We start from the raw sequence: 15,542 nt of genomic DNA on the forward strand, positions 1-15,542 counted from the left end.
TGTAAACCAACTACACAACCTCTCTCTGTGTTAGAGTTCTGCAGAGAAATAGAACCAGCAGGATGAAGATATATATATAGATAGATACATATATAGATATATGCATATACATATATATATAGAGAGAGAGAGAGTGTTACTTTAAAGAATTGACTCATGCAATTGTGGGAGACGAGGAATCCAAAATCTCAAGGGTAGGCTGGCAGTCTGGAGGTCAGGGAAGAGCCAGTGTCGCAGCTGTAGTCCAAAGGCAGACTGGAGGCAGAATTCCCTCTCCCTCTCCCTCAGTGTTTTTCTGTTAAGGCCTTCAGTTGATTGGATGAGGCCTACTCACATTATAGACGGTGATCTGCTTTACTCAAAGTCTATTGATTTCAATGTTGCATGCATGCCAAGTCACTTCTGTCATGTCTGACTCTTTGTGACCGTATGGACTGTGGCCCGCCAGGCTCCTCTGTCCATGGGATTTTCCAGACAAGAATACTGGGGTGGGTTGCTGTGCCCTCCTCCAGGGGATCCTGCCAACCCAGGGATCAAACCTGCTTCTCTTATGGCTCCTGCATTGGCAGTTGGGTTCTTTACCATTTGTGCCACCTGGTTGATCCCATCTAAAAATATCATCACAGCAGTACCCAGACTAGTGTTTGACCAATATCTGGGTGCCATGATCTAGCCAAGTTGTGCATAAAATTAACCATATCCCTTCCCCCATACCATCTGATGGAACTTGGGCCCTAATTGGTAGGTCTTAGGTTTGGCAACCTCTGGGGGCTGCCATCAACAGAGATAAACCCAGGTCCCCAACCCAAGAGAGCGGTTTGACCATTTACAGATGAGGAAACAAGTCCTAGAAGAAGGTTCAATGAATTGGCCCCCCAAAACCCAGGGTAGAGTTAGGACAAAAATCCAGCCTCATCGAACAGCTGTCCCCAGCTATTCCTACAATTTTTGGTCCCACCAGGGGCCTGAACTCAAGATTCCTAAGGAATATTCTAATTTCACTTTCTATTTGGAAAACTGGAACCGAGTCCGAACACATTCAAACCATAAACTCTGAAGGAAGAAAATCAAAGCCTCTCCCAGATGCACCTTCACATTCCCATCTCCAACCCTCCTATAATGCAGCAGACACACATACTCGTCCACCAGAAAATTCTTTTTGAGTGCTTTATTCAACAAGATCTAGGTCAGGTGCTTTAAAACATATCAAAATGTTACAGAAATTCACAGCTCCCTACTGAGGACTTGTCAAGTTACATTAAGATATCTAAACACATCAGTTTATAAATTCAGAACCAAACATTGAACCAGGTCATGTACCATTGTTTGAAAAGCAAGTTATGATTAAGATAAAAGATACTTCACAAAGCTAAATCAAATGGGGAAACCCTTAAGAAACACTAGCAGTTATACACCAGAAACCAGCAGCTTGGAAAACAGGTCTGCAATCTGCTGGGGAGGCTCCGCAGGTAAACTGAGCTTCTCCCTTTACAGCTTGTCCATGTCTAGTGTTTGGCTACAACACAGGGGGAGCCGTAACCTCCCGTGACAGGGTAAATGCTGTCAATTCCCTCAGAAAGAAAGGGTGCCACATTTGTCTATTTTTACCTCTCTAGATCATTTCTCATCTCATCTGCCTCCAACAAGAAGACTTTGTGTAAAACAATTTAAGTAGAGACTTGACTAGAGAATCTGTACTGCTGCATCGGTGCTCAAGGAGATCTCTGCCTCCTACCTAGACCTTCACATCTTGGTTTGGGTGCTATGCTGGTGTGTTAAGTTGCTTCAGTCCTATCCGACTCTGTGCGACCCTTATGAACCATAGCCTGCCAGGCTGCTCTGTCCATGATTCTCCAGGCAACAATATTGGAGTGGGTTGCCATGCCTTTCTCCAGGGGATCTTCCTGACCTAGGGATTGAATCCGTGTCTCTGAGATCTCCTGCACTGGCAGGCAGGTTCATTACTAGTAGGGCCACCTGTGGAATTCCTTTGTTCATACAGAAATTTCTCTTGGAGATGTACCTATGGCACCGTGTTCTCTGTCCTACAGAGCTTTGAAACAGTTTTGTTTTTTAAAGAGAGCATCTCTTTTCTTTGAGAGCTTCTTCCCCTTCTGTGATCCATCTCTCCTTCCAATCTCCTAACCCTGAAATAACTGCCCAAACTCCAAAGAATTCTGGCCAAGACATTTTTGCATCAGAGAACAAGGTTTGTGTTTTGAGTGACTTTTTTATTTTTTGGTCTTTATGTCCTAAAGTCTTATCTACATAGATGACAAAATATCATTATCTGGAGGTCTCTAGGACAGTGTCTTGTTTTGTTTCTGGTAGAAAGGAGAGAAAGGTGAATTATATTATTCCTTGAAGTCTCAGGCCAAAACCTCAACCTCCGGGATCAGCATTTGTCACAGGGATGGCTAATCTCACATTCTCCCACCTTAGCCTCAACTCAGAGTTAAAATCCAAAAGCCCGGAGGTCAGTATGCATTCCTCACCAGTTTGCACAGTCAAGCCTATTTTGTGCTTTTCAGTTCTTCCTGAAGGTAACCCCTCCCCCTCCCCCTCCAATTTAACTCCTCACATTCTCACTAATGTGATTACTAAGAATGTTACCTTGTGCTTAATTCCAACATCACCTGGGGGACTGGATCCCCTTATTACCAATCAGATAAACTCAAGTTTTTCCTTCATTTGATCACCTTATAACATAAGCTCCAGGAAACAGATTAAGTCGGATGAGGCTATGTCGCTTTTCACAAGTGAGGGAAAAAAACCTATAAATTGGCCTTTTGTTCATCACACGGTTTCAGGTTCATTGCACACACTTACATAAATGCACACAAATCTGCCCAGGAGTTCAAAGCTGCAAGGCCATGTGATACCAGTGAGAAAATACAGCTCTGCATCACAGCAGTGTCTCTGTTTCAAAGAATCTTTCCAAAATTCCTGACTGGCTTATTAGTACATGAGAAATGATTTCTAAACAGGGCGAGCCAAAATGGAAAAGTGGGGTCTGCATTAAGTGGAATGTATCATGTAAGAGATTTCCCTTAATTCCACCCCAATCCCCAATCTTTAAAAAAAATCAAGCCTACCCCAGAATCACTTTCTCAGAAAGTGACCTGGCAAACTGACATTTGGCAACATTTCCATGTTTAACACTATCATAATGTTAGTGCAAATTAAAGAGAACTTTGATAAACCAAAACAGCTGTCCAATAAAAGTTAGTCATTAGTAATTTACATTGTGGAAAAATTTTTCCCAAGCCATTCAAAGAAGATTATTGGGGCCAACAAAGGCTTTGAACGTTCAAAATAAAAATAACCAGAAAAAAAGTTTTCCAAGTCATTTCTCAAACGCAAAATTCAGGAAGTATGTTTGTATTCACAAAACTGTTCTTTCCCATCTATAACAGAGGAAGCCTCTCCCTGGGCCCCTATTATTTTCTGTGTGTTTTGCAGAAGCCCACTGAGGAGGCTAAGGCCCTCCTGAATTCCAGTCCACCCTGCACAAGGCTGGTGGATATCCCCAGAGAGGCAGTAAGCTTGCTAAGAGACCCCTAGCAAAATGACAGGTGGCAGCATACCATCTTCTTGAAAGTCAACAATGAAACCACAGCTGTAAGCCATCTAAAGAGGTCTTTCTTGGAAGCCACAGTGGCAGATGGGGGCAAGGGTGCCCAGGGCAGGAAGAACACTGCTGCAAAGGTCCACTTTCCTTGCAGGCACAGATCAGTGGCTCTTCTTTCCTCAACTGCCCAGCTCTCCAAATCTTCAGAGAGGAGGTAGAGGAGAGATGGGGGGTTCTACCCCAACAAGGCTCAGACTCCTGCTGTTAGGAGCTTCTGGCCCTGCTTGGTTGACCTCCACAGCCAGCACCCTGTTCCAACCATCCATCTAACCCTCTTCAAACAGTATCAGCTGTACTGGGGCTGAGCTACTTGTCAATCTTCCCAATGGGGGCTCCAAGGGACAGACTCTTCTTGCCCTTTCCCCTCCACTGGAGTCTCTAAAGATCACCCAGGTAGATGCTCAGAGAAGCTGAGAGAGAAGCTCCATCCTAACTATGCACCATCACAGGGCAGTCCAAAAGGCATCTCTGAACCCCATACTTGGTAAATAGCAGAAGTCTTCATTCCTAAGAGTCCATTTCCACATACAAGGTGAGAGCAACTTGCAAGAATATAGTGGCTGGAAAGTTTAAAGGCTTGACTTCAAACATAGGACTTCAGCTCCAAGTGCAGGAAGACTCCTTGATTATATGCAAATGGACTGAACTTACAGGCACCTGTCATTCTACAAGAAGTCTTCACATTTCCCTAAGGAGGGGAAATTTCCCAGCCACCCAAGACTAGGCGCTAGCCTCGCCAGCCAGTCAGCACCTTATACAAATGAGTGAGACCTGTTTCATAAGACATTTCTTTCAACTCAGGAGGCACCAAAGAATTGGGGTCAACAGCTTGGCATGCTGAGAGAAACATCAGGCTGCCCTTATCTCTGAGAGGTAGCCAGGGTGGCAAGGGCCAAGGCAGAGTCCATTCTTTACTGGCATCCAGACAGACACGTCCTTGTTACTTAGAACAATCAAAGTTTCCAGTGTAAAAACCTGTGGGCTTATTGCATCTACCCCACTGATAGTTTTTCTTTTCATCAGACCTGCCTTGAGGGCATGGTTTGTTAATTAATTTATTTCCAAGGATCTCAGACTCACAGATCCTTCTAGGTATACAGAGGGACTATCTATTAACACAGTGAAAGTGAAAGTCGCTCAGTCTTGTCCGACTCTTTGCAACTCCATGGACAGTAGCCCACCAGGCTCCTCTGTCCATGGAATTCTCCAGGCAGGAATAATGGAGTGGGTAGCCATTCCCTTCTCCAAGAATCTTCCCAACCCAGGGAACAAACCCCAGTCTCCTGTATTGCAGGTGGATTCTTTATCATCTGAGCCACCAAGGAAGCCCAAGAATACTGGAGTGGGTAGCCTGTCCCTTCGCCAGGAGATCTTCCCAACCCAGAAATCGAACCAGCGTCTCCTGTATTGCAGGTGGACTCTTTACCAGCTGAGCTACCAGGGAAGCTCCTATTAACACATAAATGCCCCAGACGGTGAGTTTGCTAGGCCTTCTTTTCCTTCTAAAGTTGAGCAGACATGTATAGTTGCTCCCTGGCACTTGAGAGGAGAAATCTTTTCTTCAGTCTAAAACCCCTCAGATTGGCGGTGACTCCTCTGGTTTTCCTGCCTACAAGCAGCATATCTGCCAGCCTCAAGCCCTAGTGCTGGTTGCTTGGAACTGAACTGCATGTGAATTTATCATGTAGGCATGTGGATGTGTACCATCTGAGCACACACGTGTACACGCACATTTTGGGTCCTCCTTATAATAAAAATTGAAAGTCCTCGTGAGTGAAGGAAAGGAGCAGGGAAAGAAAGGACAGGGAGTTGCTGGCTTCTCCATTGTGGTTTGAAAGCTGGCAAGATTTGCTTTTAAATGTTTCCGTGGAAGGCATCCAGCTTCCTGTGAGTCTTCTCTGGGCCACAATGGCCTCTGCAGCATCTGGATCCCCTTCTTCTAGTGGCTCAGATTGTTGCTGGGGTCTCAGCTATCTCCTCCAGCCTCTGCCGAATCATCAGGCGGAGCACAGTGTACCTGGGGAAAGAAGAGCTGCGGTGGAGAGCGGAAAGCAACACGCTCCCTCTCGGGACCCTCCCCCACCACTTGGGTCACAGCGGGGCCAAATGTGTCAACCCTTTGCTTCTCTTACTGGCCCACTCTTGAACCACTTCATTACTTGTGTTCATTACAACAGGATGAAAGAGCTGAAGAGGCTCACTCCAAACTATTATAATTATTAGAAAATCTGACAAAGAATGAGAAGGTGAAATAACATGAACAGTAATAAGGTTCCCTTCACTGAGTGCTTAATATGCTTAAGGCACTATACACAGAGGATCATCTAATCCTCAACTAGGCTGGACCACAGGAAATTGCCATTATTTTTACCATTTGGAGGAGCCTACAAAAATGGCAACTTCATATGGTTCAACCTAATATCAGTATCTGCATTTTGCCAAAGAGGATATAGTAACTACCAGGCATGGAGGTCCATGGCTTATTGATAAGTACTGTTTTTTATACCTTTCCTGAATTATGGCAATTCAGATACTGGAGTGGACACTGTTATACAGAGTGAACATGGCTTTGCACTACACAGCAAAAACTATATTTAAAGTTTGGCATAGTAAGTGCTCAATAAATGTTAATTGCTATCATACTACTTATCACCAACACAATAAATGAAGCATTGACTTTATTCTCTAGTGGCAAGAAAACCTCAATTGTTCTTCCATCTCTGTGAAATGTAATCTACTTTGTGACTAAATATGACAAAAAAATAACAAAATCCTTCCTAGAACAAAGTTTTAGTACTGGACTTTTCAACTCAAATGCAATTTCCAGAAGAGATGTTTAAAAAAAAAAAGGAGGAAAGATACAAGGAAGGGATTTTAGAGGTACTCTGCTCAAATGAATTTCCATTACTGAGACAACCGTCCTAAAATCCTTGGAATATTTTTATGTCCCATATCAAAATGAGAAGTTGAACAAGAAGCAGAAAGATGAACACATCAATACAAGTTTCATGTCCCCACCTGACATATGGCATTGTCAACAGGAAGTCCCCTGAACAAAGTCCATAAGACCCAGATCCCGGCAGCAGCTCACATAGCCCCTGCAGGGCTCCAGAGCAGAGCCTTCTCTCATTGAGGCCTCAGGAGAATCCAACCAGCCACCCCAGGGGCCATGCTTACTTGCGCATCAGCTTCTTGACTTCCCTATCTTCTTCCTCTTGGAGCTTCTGAATGAAGCTTTTAAGGACAGGCATCTCGAACTTTATATACTGAGCCACCTGAGGAGGAAAAAGTAAGTCTGGGGTGTAAGACCCCTATCAGCACTATTCCAACTTTTTTGGGCATCTCTCTCATGGCACAAAGGCTTGGGAAATCTGTTTCTGTGCTAATTCAGGATTTCCTCAAAGACAGGAACCAAGTGTTATTCTTCTCAAGGTGGGCAGAGTCCATGATAAAGATCGCTTTATCTACATGATATTTAATACATTATCTCATGACTTCTCATTTTTATCTCATGTATTCAATACCACGAGAGGTAATGTCAAACACAGAAAAGCACTTTCTCTTAATTCAGTCATGCAGAGAAGACTGGAACTCATAATATTCAATAAACCCCTCTGATCTCCCCTAAAAGAATTTAAGGAACCATGTTCAGAATGATGATTTGTGCCTCAAGTCTCAAACAGGTATCCAAATGTGAACTTCCTCCTGAGAAGCTGTAAGTGAGAGAGTGGCCCCCACCAGCCACTCTTCCGTCCTCACCCGAGTCCTTACCCTGCTCTATCAGCTCTTCTCTATGCAAGAAGTATATGTCTTCACCCTGTTAATGTTGGGCTCAGCTATGCAACTTGCTTTGGCCAATGGAACATGTATGTGGATGTGACATATGTCAAATCCAAGTGGGGGCTTTAAATGAGCTTACATGGTTTTTTGCACTCCAGCCATCTGCCATAGGAAGCATACCTAAGTAGCCACTGCCTCTGAACCCTTGGCCTCTGAATAAGACATACAATGTAGTGAAAGTGAAAGTCACTCAGTTGTGTCCTATTCTTTGTGACCCTGTGAACTGTAGCCTACCAGGCTCTTCTGTCCATGGAATTCTCCAGGCAAGAGTACTGGAATGGGTTGCCATGTCCTTCTCCAGGGGATTTCCCCAACCCAGGTATTGAGCCTGGGTCTCCTGCATTGCAGGCAACTTCTTTACCATTGAGCCACCTGAAGTCAACCCACATCTAGAGCAGAATGACTGCTACCAGCCTGCAGAATCCTGATCAACAAAGTAAATGTTTGCTGTTTTAAGTGACTAAGATTTGGGAATGTTTGTTACTATAGCAAAAGCAGACTAATGCTCAAGGTAAAATCTCAGCTAACTTCTTGAAATTGCTTAGAAAAGGTTTGCAGAAACTTTTCAGCCCTTAAGTATACCAAAAAGCCTGAATAAATTTATTCCTTCTATGGAAATCATCTTGTGCCTGAGCATTCTTTCAATTAATTATCACAGGGCACACCCTCAGCCTAGCCTCTACATTAATTTTCCTTGGCCCCAAGATCATTACCATTCAAGAAAACCTAGTATTGAGAAATAGCAACAAAGTTGGGCAAAAAAACCAAGCTATAACCCAGTTATCATTTATCCAACCCACCCCCTACCCTCCTGGGACAGATATCAGACTGAAAAGGGACTCACATCATAGGTAACTTCCTCCACCTGGTCCTTCTCCATCAGGAACACTTTAGAGACCTGCTCACATGGGCCTTGGAGGATCCGGGCAATTAGAGGATAATCCGTGTTCTTCAGCTTCTGTTTCTCTGGAACCACACACAGCCAAGAGCAGCTCTGAGTTGCCTGAGGTCTTTCTCACTATAAGTAGCTGTCAACTCAGGGGTTCAAATGGACCCGACACCTTAGGCGATGCGGCCGTACAAGTCAGGAAACTGATTTGTAAATGAGAGATTCAACAGGTATTGTTCAAAGCAACTGCTGCCGCTCCCCTACCCCTCGGCAATATTTCCATGCCTCAAGCCTTTTGGAAGATGCTGCATTGGAGAAAATAGTTTTCTCTGTGCTTTGAGAAAATCCAGTTCTTTTTTTTATAGGCAGTTAGGTTTTAGGGTTTGTTTACTGACCATATATGGCATTCCCCAGTGAACTTACCCAGGGAGCCCACCCGCCTTGAAGACAAACAACATTTGGAGGTTTCCAAAACCAAGAACTAAGCAAATGAGGGAGAGATTCTGTTTTTAACTTGCTATTTTGAGTTAATTAAAAGTTTTAAGCGCCTTGTATTCTTTATACTTACCACCGCTGGTATGGACCACATACAGTGCAAACTCCTCTGCTGAGTTCTCAATCTGAATCGGGAAGGAGCAAAAGATACTCACTAAAAGCATATATTTACACATCTAAACTGTGGCCATTTCTTCTTCTTGAACGCTGCAAAGCTAAATAAATAATAGGCTCTTTTGAGGGGAGGACTGTTTATCTACAGTATTAAAAGTGATGAGGATATGGGGCAGGTAAGTAAGTTTATTAATAATAATAGGTAATAAGAGCTAATATTTATTGCACCATGCTAGACACAGTTCTAACAAACTCTACATGTTTTAATTCATCTAATACTCATGAAAATCCAGTGAGAAGTAAAATACTGCCTGGCATATCAGTAAACGAAAGATGTTACAGTCATCAGCGATTGCAGGCACCTCCAATGGTGAGCCAGTGAGTCCTGACAAGGACTCAGGAAGGGATCAAAAAGTACTTGCCAACTAGCAGCCATTGGACTATAGCGACTCCACACGTGACCCCAGAGGAAACTTAGGATGGGAAAAGACTGAACACTGGCCCAATAGCTGAGGTGCATATCCAAAGAACGACTTCAGGGAGCCCAGACACTTGCATCTTCCCATACCTAGAAAAACACTAAATTCCTTAACTGGAGATATCTGGTTTTCCTTTAATTCACAATAATCTTTTGACATTCAGACTACTTGCCCTTTGTTGGAAAACTATGTATTCTAGCTCCCTCCTTGTCTCCTTGGAGCAATTTTCTCAGGATTACTTGAGATGCTGCCTCCAGGGCTTGAAGTCCTAAGAATATCCGCCAAATAAAACACAGCTCTCACTCACAGACTTAGAGAATGAACTTACAGTTGCCTGCGGGGAGGAATAGTTAGGGAGTTTGGAATGGACATGTACACACTGCTGTATGTAAAATGGATAATCACCAAGGACCTACTGTATAGCACAGGGTACTCTGCTCAATGTTATGTAGCAGCCTCGAGGGGAGGAGGGTTTGAGGGAAATGGATACATGAGCATGCGTGACTCAGTCCCTTCGCTGTTCACCTGAAGCTGTTAACAACGTTGTTAATCGGCTATACTCCAAGACAAACGTCAAGATTTTGTTTAAATAGGAAAAATACATAGCTCTCAACTTTCAGGTTGAGCAATATTTTTTCTGTTGACACCAGCAATGGGTGCTCCCAACCTCATTTTACGGATGGGGAGGCAGAAGCACAGGGATTTTAAGTCACTTGTCCAACTCATCCAACCAGCAGATGATGGGTGGAGATTCAAACCCAGAGCCCATGCCTTAAATCACTAGGAGACACTGGCTTCTATAAAAATCAGAATACCTGGTTTCCAAAAGACTTAGAAGGTGATGGTGGAAAACACAGAGTAACAAGACTTTAAAAACACCATGCACTGTAATTTTCACATCTATTAAAGACTGATATTTTAAAGTAGCTTCCCTAAATGCACAGAAGTCAATATGAACATGGAGCCCTGATCCAGTCATCAGGTCTGGGGTCCTTCTCTGGTAGAGAAGGACCTGAGGGCTGGTGCTTCCCAGGCTTCAGTGGTATCAGAATCCCTGTAAGCCTTGTTGAACAGGTTCCCTGGCCTCCTCTCTGAGTTCCCGTTCCAGTGGGCCTGATTCAGGGGAGAGAGGGACCTGAAAACCTGCTTTTCCAACAAGCTCCCAGGTGATGCTGATTTTATGGGATCTAAAGAACCTAAACCTTCTCTGCCCAGTGCCCTCCTACCCTGGCAACACACACTCTCCATAGCTCCCGCCCCTATACCTCTGGGGGTCCCAAGGCACACACATCACTGTCTGAGACAGCCAGCGGAGAGAACTTGCCTTAAATTTGTTGAGCAGCAACTTCAGGACCTGTGGAGTCGTCATGGTGCTGTTGATGCGGACATTGGTGATGGAGCCATAGGCTGGCGTGAACACTGATGTCTGTCAACAGAAGAGTCTGACTCAGAGCAGGTGTACAAGAATGGGGCACTACAACCCAAGGGACAAGGACAATGGCACTCAATCTGTGCTTCCTGAGAGTCCCCTGCCCCTGACAACCTAGAAGTATCAGGCTTTAGTTCAACAAAGAGCCCTGTGTTTTGTCTAGCTCAGGAACTTGCACCCACCCCACCACAGCAGGCTGGAGGGATCTGAGCTGCCAATTTGCAGGCCTGGGGAGGGAAAGAGGAACAGATAAGGAAGGCCCTCCATCCAAACAAAACACACATAAAGCACCTTCCACTACAACTTCAACAGGAGGAAGTCTGTGATCATTCTTCCATGATGCAATTGTTTCTAGGACCAGATTAAAGCCAAATAGCAAGACTGAAGCTAGCTTGGGGTCTTGAGGTGGGAGACAGATGGGCCCCAGGCTGAACAGTTTCTCCCCGTGAGTAGAAATGCCTTAATAGTAGAAACTCCGTAAAAGCAAGATGATGGAGAAGGCTGGGCTCTGCCCAGATAAGAGATAAAAGACCACATATTTCTCAATCTTGAAGTTAAGGAAAGAAAAAAGAAAGTGAAGTCACTCAGTCATGTCTGACTCCTTGCAACCCCACGGACTGTAGCCCACCAGGCTCCTCTGTCCATGAGATTCTCCAGGCAAGAATACTGGAGTGGGTTGCCATTTCCTTCTCCAGGTGATCTTCCCAACCCAGAGATTGAACCCGTGCCTCCCGCATTGCAGGCAGATGCTTTACCATCTGAGTTACCAGGGAAGTTAAGGAGACCTTCCCAATTGCACATGCACAAAAAGGCTCCTTGGAGGTCAAAGAGGGAGGGGGTATGATGTCAACTACCCACAAGGCCTTTTCACTAGAATCTGAGGCAGGAGCTAGATGGACCACAGGCTAGGCATTTACAACTGGTCTCAGGTTTGCATTTCATGGGCAGGAAAAAGTGGGCTTCAGGCTGGACACTTACAATTAGCCTCCTGTTCATATTTCCCGAGACAGGAGATAGGTGGGCTCCAGGTTAGATATGTTTGCTCTCCAAAGGGAATAACAGAAACAGGGTAAATAGATAGGCTTTGTCTCCTATCTATTTACCTTAAGATAATAGTCATGACAGGAACAGAGATGGGCTAAATCTTATTTGAATAAAGGATAAGGAGGCCATATATTTCCCATCTTTGAGGCAAAGGAGACACTGCACATGTGCATAAAGGCTCCTTGGGGGTCAAAAGTCAGGGGACAATGCCAGGCCATGATGAGTCTTGCTTCTCCCAGGATGCTTTCCTTCAAAATCTATCTCGTCTGAAATGTACATATGCACGTAGGAGGAAGGTCTTGAGACAAATTAGCCAGGGTGGCAAAACAAGATGGTTGGCCAGGTGGAAGACAAAGACCCAAAAGGACTGCCCTATATTAAACACCTCTTAAGTATGCTCCTCCTCATTAGGGAGGACACCCAACCCTTTCTCTCCAGGTGTGTGTCTCTGCCTTTCTCATCTAAACAAACTGTTTCTCTGTGCGCTCTCCCACATGTTTGTTGTGCTATGTCTCTAATAATAAACTCTGTACTTGGATTTACAGTTTTTGCCTCCATGATACATGCATTTTTTCACTAGGAGCAAGAGCCAGGGAAAAATAGCTTCCAGCCTCAAGCCCTTGCTGGTCTGGTGGCTAGGATTCCTGGTTTTCATCCAGGCTATCCAGGTTCAGTTCCTGGGCCTGCCCTATATTAAACTGCCCTATATTAAACACCTCTTAAGTATGCTCCTCCTCATTAGGGAGGACACCCACACCCTTTCTCTCCAGGTGTGTGTCTCTGCTTCTTTCTCATCTAAACAAACTGTTTCTCTGTGCGCTCTCCCACATGTTTGTTGTGCTATGTCTCTAATAATAAACTCTGTACTTGCATTTACAGTTTTTGCCTCCATGATACATGCATTTTTTCACTAGGAGCAAGAGCCAGGGAAAAATAGCTTCCAGCCTCAAGCCCTTGCTGGTCTGGTGGCTAGGATTCCTGGTTTTCATCCAGGCTATCCAGGTTCAGTTCCTGGGCAGGGAATTAAGATTTCACTTCATGCTACTGTTCACTGGGTACCTCTCCTAGATCAAATCCATCTTGGCTAAGAGATGTGCGTGCACACAGGGGAGGACCCTGAGATATATCAAATACTGACTCAGAACTAGGCAAACCAAGATGATTGATCGAAGGAAATCTAGAAGAAATGCGCCATAAAAGTGATTCAAACTACTGTGAGGGTGTGAACTTCTCTCTCTGAGCCCTCCAGGGTGTCTATCCACACATACTGTACTCTTTCTTCCTAATAAACACTTTACTTGCTTCACTCCTTTCTGCCTGTAGGTGGAAATTCATTTCTACACAGTTGATGGGCCAATTTTGTCACTGGCCACTGGTCCCTGGTGGTCTAGTGGCTAGGATTCAGCAATTTTCCTGCTGCTGTCTGATCTCAATCTCTAACCAGAAACCAAAACCCTGCTTCAAGATGCCAAAGGCTCAGGCCACGTGAGATCAACCTGAATCCTGCAGCTCTATTTCAGGGCAGCCCTTTAACTCACAGAGAAGTCAGGCCACATAGTAGCTGGAGGCACATGGTGCAGAAAGAGAGTAACATGTGGACTGGGGGTAAAGGGGGTGATTCTGATGAGGGCTGTCTATGGGTCATCTCACATCTCACTCACTGAGACAGGAACAAAGGGGGCAGGGCACAACCATTAAAAGAACAGCACAGCCATTGTGAACAGGATCCCACAAAAACTGGTTGGTGCAAGACGTCAGCAGATTTGACTTCCAGTAGACCTTCACCTGGAGAAGGCAATGGCAACCCACTCCAGTACTCTTGCCTGGAAAATCCCATGGACGGAGGAGCCTGGTAGGCTGCAGTCCATGGGGTCTCCAAGAGTCAGACATGACTCAGAGACTTCACTTTCACCTTTCACTTTTATGCACTGGAGAAGGAAATGGCAACCCACTCCAATGTTCTTGCCTGGAGAATCCCAGGGACGGGGGAGCCTGGTGGGCTGCCGTCTATGGGGTCGCACAGAGTCGGATACAACTGAAGCGACTTAGCAGCAGCAGCAGCAGACCTTCACCTCCATATGCATCATTGTAATGCATTAGCATCTAAATGACCCACTCACAGGTGCCATGACAGTTCTGAGGTCAACCATAAGAGGCCAAAAAGTGGGTGGTACCCCAATTCATGGAAATCCCCACCCCTTCTTCAAGATAGTCAGAATATTCCTCCCACTAGGAAATTATCCACCCCATAAAAACTAACCAACTCCATAGCCCAGGGCTGCTCTCACATTCCCAGATGACCCATTGCCCTGGGGCCACCACTCTCCTTTTGAGATGGCCTACATTCTGTCTGTGGAACGTGTATCTCCCAGGGCTACACTCTCTGTGGAGTGTGTTTCTCCCAGCACTGCTCTCACTTTCTCAGGTGACCCCATGCCCTAGGTCCACCTCCCCCTTCTGAGACAGCCCACACTCTGTCTATGGAAGAATGTGTAGCTCTCTGAGTAAACCTGCCTTCACTCTACTGTGGCTCACTCTTGAATTGTGTGAAGCCAAGGACCCTCATTTGGTGGCCCATCCCAAAGGACTCACCCAAGACCTAGGACACAACCATCTTCTCACAGTTTTTCCTACACCACCACCATCTGGGGGGGCTCCTGATCTCTAACAGAGCCAGCAGCCCACCCACAAGCCAAAGACTGAGTGGTTTCCTAGGTGTCTGTAGACCTGATGTGGCAGTTGCCCAGGAAGGGCTCTTGATCCCACTAGGGCTACCCCTTGCCCCATGCTACCCTGCCTCCCCTACCTTGTGGTTGTAGAAATGGCCGTTGATAGAGAAGCGGTGGCGTCTGATTCGCCGCTGGTCACTGGGTGTCCTCACATTGCCACGACGACGTACCCCAACATCACTGCGTGTGCGCATCAACTGTGGGGTGTCTTCCTGTAGGGACTTCAGGCCCCTGGAGTCTGAGATGGAAAGAGGAAATGAGCTCTGTCTGCCTGGACCTGGGATGTGGCAGTTACAGTAACTTCTTGACCAATGCTACAGTACCTACAACTTCCCCAAAAATATATTTTATAAAAACAGTATTTCTTGCTGGGGAAAAAACATGATACATAATTTACCAAAAAGCAATGCAGTGACAAAGTTTAGAGCACAGACTTCAGAGCCAGACTCCCAGGTTCAAACCCCAGCTCTACCACTGCCATTGTAGCAAAATTTGCCGCCCCCAAATGTCACTGGTATGCTGAAAATAATCAAGACCCAAAAGACTGATAAATGGAACAATACCTGCCATATCAGTAAACAAAGGCTATCACCGTCATCAGCAACTGCAGTCATAGCCGATGGTGAGCTGGTAAGTCCTGAGAGAACTCAGGAAGGAAAGAATACCTGCCAGTTAGCAGCCACCAGACTGCAGCCACTCCCTACGGTGACCCCTGAAGAAATTCAGGAAGTGAGAACACAGGATATTTGCCTCAGATAGCTGAGGTGCATATTAAAAGAATGATTTCACTGAGCCCAGACTCTTGCATTTTCCCCTACATAGAAAAGCACTAAATTCCTTAACTTGAACTATCTGGGTTTTTAAAATTAACAATTATCTTCTGATCACCTGT

General features: G+C 45.2%; 1 protein-coding gene across 3 annotated transcripts in view; it reads right to left on the bottom strand.

The window, feature by feature from the left end:
- Window positions 1-1,143: 1,143 nt before the first annotated feature.
- The window catches only part of RASSF2 (Ras association domain family member 2), a 59,375-nt gene continuing 44,976 nt past the window's right edge, over window positions 1,144-15,542 (bottom strand). For all 3 annotated transcript variants that reach the window (XM_005906532.2, XM_070381239.1, XM_070381238.1), the window contains exons 6-11: window positions 14,728-14,888; window positions 10,773-10,874; window positions 8,929-8,980; window positions 8,316-8,437; window positions 6,809-6,906; window positions 1,144-5,648 (exon numbers count right to left, since the gene is read on the bottom strand). In XM_005906532.2, the coding sequence (XP_005906594.1) occupies window positions 5,579-5,648; window positions 6,809-6,906; window positions 8,316-8,437; window positions 8,929-8,980; window positions 10,773-10,874; window positions 14,728-14,888 (605 nt within the window). In that variant the 3' untranslated portion in view covers window positions 1,144-5,578. The remainder of the gene's footprint in view (window positions 5,649-6,808; window positions 6,907-8,315; window positions 8,438-8,928; window positions 8,981-10,772; window positions 10,875-14,727; window positions 14,889-15,542) is intronic.

This window comes from Bos mutus, chromosome 13 (genome assembly GCF_027580195.1).
Source record: "Bos mutus isolate GX-2022 chromosome 13, NWIPB_WYAK_1.1, whole genome shotgun sequence".
In the NCBI taxonomy this organism is placed as follows: Eukaryota; Metazoa; Chordata; class Mammalia; order Artiodactyla; family Bovidae; genus Bos; species Bos mutus.